Source organism: Helianthus annuus, chromosome 10 (assembly GCF_002127325.2).
Source record: "Helianthus annuus cultivar XRQ/B chromosome 10, HanXRQr2.0-SUNRISE, whole genome shotgun sequence".
NCBI lineage: Eukaryota > Viridiplantae > Streptophyta > Magnoliopsida > Asterales > Asteraceae > Helianthus > Helianthus annuus.
The window spans coordinates 98,139,304-98,148,215 of NC_035442.2; the positions used below are offsets into that span (position 1 = coordinate 98,139,304).

Consider the following 8,912-nt stretch of genomic DNA (forward strand, 5'->3'; position numbering starts at 1 on the left):
TGATCGATATACATTCAGTATGACATCTGAGACAAACCAAAGAAGTCGCAGGCAATCGAAGAATATCATCTGAAACATTTTCAACATTCTGCATGTATTCACTTTTACCCATCACCTTCTTGAAACACTTACGACAGGCAGCATAAAACCAACCATACTCTTCTTGCACAATCTTAATTGTCCCAACCACAACACAAGACATTTCCTGTAAAAACACAAGACACTTCCTGTAAAAACACGCATGTGACAAACCAAACAAATAACCAAACTATATACAAAGATCTGAAACCTTTTCTATCTCGCTAATCTCATCAACATGTTTCTTCACACCTTTAGTTACAAATTCTTTATGTAATGGAAAAACACTCTGAGACGATAGTATCATTTGAGAAGTAGAACCACTCCCTTGTCCAAACTTCTGTATATGCCTTTTGAATACCACAAATGATTAGAATTAGTATACAAATGACATGAAACCAAGTATTTGACTTGAACATCTATATACAATAGAAATTACATTGAGAAATTACCTCCTCCTTAGCTCATCAACTTCATCAATTTCTTCATTCAGAAAAATTCGTGTTGCAAACTTATCACTTTGAACAGTATGTTCACCTACATGGAAAAGTATATAGATATTTAATGTATACCTGTCTTTATATTGCCAGAAATAAACAGTGTAGTTATGATTTGCAGAAAGTAACAAAAATACCTTTCCATTCCTTACACTTTCCATGCTGTATAACAGCCATCACATCCTCATGAGGTGGGATTTTAGAAATGAAGTCCTTAATCTGCAGAGCATAATCATTCCACACAGTACACCGCAAAACCTTACCCATACATGAAAAGAATATTCATATCAAAACAACATTGAATGAATAAAAACAGAAAATCAATCAGGAAAACTATAACATTTATTAAAGTAGCAAATGAGACATAAATTAACTACCATATTCACTAAGAATAAACTGTAGACCTCATTTATTACCATGATTCAGCATTACATACAAACACTATAAATCTCATTTAATACCATTACCATGATCCCAAAATTAAATACAAACATTCTTCATCTTATTTATTAACATCATTAAATACATTTAATGATCATTACATGACTGAACATATAAACAACAACTTACTTCAAATCTTCAATATCGAAATTCATCTTCTTAGTCTCCTTTGGAGGTCGATCAAAGATTTCAAGATCTCCACAACAAATCACAGATCCAGCAACATCTATATGATCACATTATACAAGAATATAAGTAAAACTCTCTAATATTATACAAGCAAGACATGATTACAAAAATATACACTACCAACACTCAAAGCGTTTAACGCCTCTCCTTGAAGAATATCTTCATAAGCTCTGAAATTGAAACCATACTCAACACCTTGCCAACCTCTCACAGGAGTAACAGTTGTGCATCTATAAAAGTTGATTTTATAAGGCTGCACTACTACTTTATATAAATCTTTATTCTCACCAACACCAAATTTCGACAGAATCACAACAGCATCTTCTTAAAGCTGTCCATTAAAAACAGGTATCAGGTGACTCTTAATACGTACTTGAATCTTAGCACCCTTAAGAACATTTAAAGAAAATATCTTCTTAGCATACAACACTACATTCTCTAATAAAACGGAAAAGCAGAGATACAAATTACCTTCTAATCAATGAAGACGAGATCCATCTTGTAACCCTGATTCCATTTTCGAATAATTCTCGCCTTCATGTTCCACATATCCTTCCCAGGATTCAAATCGTAAACAAAACTAAGATTATTACTGTCAACCGATATTGACATGCTTCTAATTCGGAATTCGGATTGTGATTAAACTTCAAATTTCAAGATCAGAGAAGATGAAAACGTGATGAAATATGAAGAGGGAAATGAGAAGAAAAGCCTTATATAAGAATGATGATTGACATGAGTTTCTGAGTGACATGCATTAATTGCTAATTACTTATTCCCATGCATATTTGAATTTGAATTTCCCAGTAATTAGCGTTAAACATCTGCTGATCTAAAAGCATTACGGAAGATAACAACAACTGCTGCTGCTAAGTATACGTTTGCCAAAGGAAACAGTTGCTACTTTCTTGTAGATGGGCAGTGGTTTGCCCTTTGGAATATGGGCCAGACCTTTAACATTTGAAAATACATAAGACAGTGGTTTGATAGAACATTAAATGTATTTTTTAAGTGATTTGTATATTAGGCTTTATGATGTAATAATGACATAAGAAAAGACTTGTTGAACATGCTCTCCTACTAACACATCAGCTTTTTTATGTCATTAGGATTCTATTTTATAGAAAGGATATATAGATCATTACATTACATATCTATATAAAATTGAAAAGAAGTTGATAATGCATACGAAGATAAAATAATATTTAACAGACACGAATCTAGAAAAGCGTTTCTACAAATTACAACTTTTCCATAAAATAAGACATCTCCTTTTACGAACTCCAAGGCTATAAAGACAATATTACCCTCAGAATAATAACACAAGTGCAATACCGTCATTTCACATCTGCCACTTCGAAATAAGTGAAGTTTTTTCTCTGCCAAAAGAAAATTCCCCAATATCTAGCTGTCTTTTTCTCCAAAAGCAATAGTAACTAAATCCATAAAAGTACACTTACATTAACTTGTATCTTATGATCTTATGAATTAAGAGTTGTACAATGCTCTGGCTTTAGATATTTTAGTTTTGTACAAACAACAAGCCCAAGAAAAACAACATGATGAAAGAAACAGTGGCACCAAAAGGCTTAGTCTTTGTTGAACTTGAACCACCCATGGCTAAACCAGCTAACCATGAGCCATTAGCCTCAAGGGCTTCGGTTCCTGACCCGGATCCGGACTCAGAACCCGACCCGGTTTCTGATTCTGACCCCAAACCTGATCCAGAGCCGGACCCAGATAATGAACCGTACCCGTATCCAGATTCTGTACTTGACCCGGAAAGTGACCCGTCACTGCCGCTAGGGTTGGTGTTAGTGTTACCGTTGGTGGTGGTGGTTGACGTAGGTGACGTGTCCTTTGAAGATTTCTGACTGCCAAAACATAAATACACCAATTAATTGTTGCAACAAATTAAGTTGGAATAATAAATAAATAATTAATATTCAAGTTGTTTGGTTTTATTAATTTGTTCTAAAATTCGTAGTGTTTTTTTTTTTTTTTTTACAGCCAACGAGGTTACTGGCGAAATTTATCATATCAGGATACACTCGTCTTCGAATCGGAGAAAATCCTCACCTAGGACCGAAGCCCGTGAACACTCGCCCAAAGGCACAACAGTGCGGTGAGGTAAAACCCGCTCAGTTCAAGGATCAAACTAGCGATCTCCACCTATTCGTCTTGTCTCCCATCATCACCAAATGCCGCAGAAAATAATAGGGAGAGCAGGAATCGAACTTGAGTCTCTTAAAACACCAAGTCTCTCCCTTACCACTCCACCACCATCTCATAGGCACGTAGTGTTACTAGTTTGACTAAGAATTTTTGTTAAAACTGGTTCATCCGGACTGTAAAACCTTACACATCTAGATTTAAAACAAACACTAAATATTATTACTATTACTATTACTATTACTATTAGAGTAAATTACGATTTTAACCCTTTTGGTTATATCACTTTTACCCTTTTACTCAAAAAGAATTTTTTAACATCTGAGCCCCAACATCTTTTTTTTCTAACCTTTTTGACCAATAACACTAACCCCATCCATTAAATGCTAAGGGCCAAAAGGTTTAGAAAAAAAGGTTTAGAAAAAAAGACGTTGAGTACTCAGATGTTAAAAAATTTCGTTTTTGGCTGAAAGAATAAAAGGAATATAAACTCATGGGCTAAAATCGTAATTTACTCTCATTGTTATTATTATTATTATTATCCATTTCACTATGTTTAATGATTGTGTTTAATCAATGTCCAAAATATGTACAAATTCTAATACACCAAGTACAAGTGAACGTGCTAACCTTGGCATAGAAGGACAAAACGTCACCGTATAGTCTGCTCCAGCGCATGTGAACGTGCTAGTTGGATCATCATACGCATAACTATACGATCTAGGGCAAGCCAACTTAAACATCCGCGAATACACCGACGGCTTACAGGTAGCGGGTGTATTATACGCGCCGCTGCAACAGTACTCCGGACTCCCAAACGCCTCACACGCGCTCTTACAACCCTGACCCGACTCAGCCCGCAGCTCACTCGGGCACTGCTGGTTCAAATCATTAACACACCCGGTTGTTGCACATAAACCCGACCCGCCAGAAACCTCCACAATCATTGCAATATTGTACCCGTCTACTAAGCTGACGTCATAAAAGTCTGACCCGCCAGTACCGAGTGTGAACTCTGCTAGGGTAGCGGGTGGAGCGGCTCCGGCCCCGTTGCATTCGAGCTTGCCTGAGCCGCAGTCGCCGGTCTGGCAGGAGCCTGAACCAGATCCATCGAATTTGCAGCTGGTCCGACCCCAGAAGCGGCCGGACCAGCCTGTTGGAGCTTGGAAAGTTCGGGAACTTTGTTCAGGAAGCTCAAAGCCCGTGGAGTCCAGTGCTGGACTCCCGGCATTGGCCAATATGCCTGGCCAAACTGTGTAGTCACATTTGTTGACAAATGTAAATGTTGCTCCCAAAACACCTACAAAGTGTGTGGAAAACACCAAATGTTGAAACAAATGAGAAACTAAACGTTTGTAGCTTAGCGGTATCAATTTATGCCCGTAAAGTGTTTATTAGAGAATGTGGATTTACAAGTAGAATTAGAGAATGTGCGAGTTAGCCTTTAGAAAAATAAAAATAAAAATAAAAAATATAAGAAGGATTTACCTTTGGAGAGTAATGAGAGAGCAAGAAAGATAGTGAGAATGTGGCTAACACAGGAAGTAGATAGCAGATCCATGTGAGTAATGTATTATTTATGTTGTTTTTGGAATTTTGTTTTTGTGTTATTATGGGATCTTGTAAAGGCAGTGGTTGTACCGTTGCGGCGGTGGTGATTTTTGTTGGTGGTGGTGATGGAAGAGAAGGATGGGAAGTTAAGAGTGCTTGCCACCAACCCACAAACGGTCTGAAAACAAATTATCTTTTCTGCGCTAGTGAGGAACATATGGGATAAAGGGACCCTTTTAACACTTTCATTGTGTTTGTTAACTCCATATTAATTCTTTGAGTTAAATGTTTGGTTGGTCCATGTGGTTTTCAAAAATTGCAGACTTGGTCCCAGTGGTTTACTAATTACACGCGTGGTTCCAAAACTTGTCAAAAATGCACTCGGTTGGTCCCCAGCCCTAACATCAGTTAAATTTCTCAGTTAAGTCCATGTTAAATGACCAAAATACCCTTGCTTATTAACTCTCTTTATAATATTTGTTTAGTTTTACTCCATCATCAGCTTCATCAGTGGGACCAATTCATCTTCATCACCATCACCATCATCATCTTCATCACAAACCCCTTCATTTCCCCTTTATATGTTCGGTAGAAACTGTTACCTTTTCCGATCGATTCTCCGGCTACACCCACCCATCCCCTCTCTCTTCTGTACCGACACGCACACTCTTCTCTCACCTTACAGCCAACCATCACCGTAGACGGTGGCGGCAGGAAACGACGATTAGCAGAGGCGATGGCAGCAGCGGCCGCCGGAGCTCCAACACAGCCCTGTAGCAGTGGCAGCAGAAGCCCCTCTTCGTATCACGGTCTCTCGGTCAGTTACACCTAACAGTATTTGTCTAAACACTCTTTGCGGGTTTTGATTTTTGAAATGGAAGTGAATGCTTTTACATGTGTTAATAATGAGAATGAAGATAGGATTCTTAATGAAATTCCTTTTTATTACAAACAGTTAAACTAGATCTGATACTTGCTGATTTGTTTGGTTCTAGGGTTTTTGATAAAAGTCATGACTGCAATACTGTTGTACAACTGATCTGATAATATGAATGTCAATGAATGATGACAAGCTGATTGACGAATCTGATTACATGATAATTGTTGATGAAGTAGTGATTGAAAAATCATTATTGATCCTGTTATAAATAATAAAAACTACTAGTTAAGATTTACATTGGTGTTTGTTGATTTGGTGAATTGAGGTTTTATGAATGCTAGATTAGGAATGTGAATTTGAACAATAATGAAGTTGTGAAATATGATGGGGTTGTTTGATGGCTGTTTTGAATCGGCAAGAAACCACAGAGATAGGGTGTGGGTTTGTGATGAAGATGATGATGGTGATGAAGATGACTTGTCCTACTGATGAAGATGATGATGGAAGTAAAACTAAACAAAAATTATAAAGAGAGTTAATAAGCAAGGGTATTTTGGTCATTTAACATGGACTTAACTGAGAAATTTAACTGATGTTAGGGCTGGGGACCAACCGAGTGCATTTTTGACAAGTTTTGGGACCATGCGTGTAATTAGTAAACCACTGGGACCAAGTCTACAATTTTTGAAAACCACAGGGACCAACCAAGCATTTAACTCTAATTCTTTTGTATCATTTTTGTGTTACCTTTTAAGGGATTTATTTATACTCAGAGCAGCCAATAATCTCTAGATCAAGTGATGAAAGTCTTACATTTATTTTAAGAAATGCAGGTTCAACTCTCACTTGTTGTAGAGTGAGTCACTGGTGGTCAATGATAGGAGACCTAGGAAAAACTGGGTTGGATCTTTGAACCAAACGTGTTTTACCGGTAATTTCACTATCGTGCCTACGGACGGGTGAGTTACCGGGTTTTCTCCGAAATTGATGGTGGACTCGGGTTACTTTCAGAGTACTCCGTTTGTTAAGTGGATGCATCGAAAATGCTCAGGATTAGTTCTGTTGGCTGTTTAGGGAAAAAAATTATACTCAAAGCATTTCCATTGCATTCATTTAAAAACGCGTTTAAAAATGTTACGTCAACCCTTACATCATATTTTTATCTCCACTTTGAAAAGCTTATTTTATTTTCAGTGCTACGTCCACTTTTTAACGCTACACTTACTTTTTTTTACCTTTTATTTTATCACAAAATTTTATTTTTAATTCTTATTATTTAAAATTATATATATATATATATATATATATATATATATATATATATAGGGGAAGGTTCGTTTAAGAAGAAATTTAATGTGAGAAGAAAAAAAAAAAGAAATGACATATTAGTAAAATACTATTTTTCATTTATAACTCATATTATTAATTTTTCTATCTTTAATTAATTAGTCAACTAATCATTAATTATCCAACATATAATTTACAAAACCTACACATATCAAAATTTTCCTACATACACCCTACACATTATAGAATTTTGTCCTACACAGTCGAAATTCATCCTACACGCCTCGAAATATATCCTACACAACTCGTAATTTATCCTACACAACTAATAATTTATTCTACACTTCAAATTAAGTTGTTTTTTTTTTAATTTGGAAAAAGTATATATTTTGAAAAGGAATTACAAATTTAACTTAGTTAGTTATTAAAGGGGAAGAATACAAATTAATGATTTATGTAAATTTACCAATATACCCTGTATTAAAATTAAATGCAAATATTAAATAAAGTAAAATGAAGCATTCTTATTGGTTGAAACTTCTTCTTTTTTTCTACTTACAAAAAAATTCTTCTCATTTGAACTCTCCACTATATATATATATATATATATATATATATATATATATATATATATGGTCAGGATTTAAAGAAAACGGGGAAAAGTGTGAGAACGGTTATGGATCGTCAGATCAAATAACATCAATTTTATTATGTGGGACACGCTTCATTAAGGGTAAAATAGTCTTTTACTGCTCAAATTCAAAACGCCAACAAAATGATAACACGCCATTAAAAAAATAAAACGCCATTAAATACAAAACGGCAAAAATTAGTGATAAAATGCGCTGGAGATTACAGGAAGAGAAAACAACACAGTAACCGAAATTCAGTTATTAACATTTATTAGAATAAATTCCCTCCTAAATTACGCGCGAAAAACATCATTATATAAATGACGTAAAACATCGTTCCATAATCACTTCAATCTATCATTTCTGCAAAAACATCTTTAACCAAAAACGCCAATTTAACCAAAACGCCCAAAATGGCAACCATCGTTTGGTGGAGATACACTCTGGCAATCAGGCGATTCGTCCTGCGCTTTGACAATAGAAGGAGGGTGTATGTTAGGACGATCAAGGCAATTTTGAAGATGGAAGAAGAGGTACAGAGGGGTATCCTATCTCTTGGCATCGCTCTGGGTAACGAATGCCATGAAACACATATGCTTATGAAAGCATTAACAAGGAAGTTTAGACCATTCAAAATAGATGTAAAGTCGGACCCTGTGATGACATCATGGCGTTTTGATGATGAAACAGACATGGTGACCGTTATATATAACAGCGGAGAGCAGGAAGACTACTGGCTTGAAAACATCATGACAAAGCAGGGGCTTGGGTTCATGGAAGAATTGCATAACGCTACTTGTTTGAACACAGAAATGGACTAAAAAATGGCGTTAATGCAAAACATGTTCAAATGGAGGCTTCAGAATCTTCAAGAACGAGAAGCCGATAAAAGTGAAAGTGATGACATGGATGAAGGTCTAGATGAAGACTCCGAGGAAGAAGATGACGTAAGTGATGGATACTTCTCGGATATAATACCTTCTGACAAAGAGTTTTAATTTTTATTTTTATTTTTTATTATGTGTAATCTTCTTTTTTTAAGATAATTAAATGATATATTTCTCTATTTATTTGCAAAAAGCCAGAAAATTACTACAAAAAGTTACTGCTTACAAAATGCCAGAAATAACAAAAGATATTTTTCCTGCTTAATATTTTCTCCGGTATTGTATTTTATCATCTTGG

General features: G+C 35.6%; 1 protein-coding gene across 1 annotated transcript; it reads right to left on the minus strand.

Annotated features, from left to right (window-relative positions):
• Window positions 1-2,374: 2,374 nt before the first annotated feature.
• LOC110885496 (thaumatin-like protein 1) lies at window positions 2,375-5,147 on the minus strand. The gene is made up of 3 exons (XM_022133202.2): window positions 4,866-5,147; window positions 4,008-4,677; window positions 2,375-3,079 (listed from the first exon to the last, which is right to left on the minus strand). The coding sequence occupies exons 1-3, from the start codon at window positions 4,936-4,938 to the stop codon at window positions 2,728-2,730; spliced, it is 1,095 nt and encodes a 364-aa protein (XP_021988894.1). The 5' UTR covers window positions 4,939-5,147; the 3' UTR covers window positions 2,375-2,727.
• Window positions 5,148-8,912: the final 3,765 nt, after the last annotated feature.

Bases quoted from the DNA above. Each gene is read 5' to 3' on its own strand.
- LOC110885496 (XM_022133202.2), bottom strand. From the start codon at position 4,938: ATGGATCTGCTATCTACTTCCTGTGTTAGCCACATTCTCACTATCTTT. The intron at 4,678-4,865 runs GTAAATCCTTCT...CACACTTTGTAG, and splicing joins TCTCTCATTACTCTCCAAAG to GTGTTTTGGGAGCAACATTT. The intron at 3,080-4,007 runs GTTAGCACGTTC...ATGTTTTGGCAG, and splicing joins TTTTGTCCTTCTATGCCAAG to TCAGAAATCTTCAAAGGACA.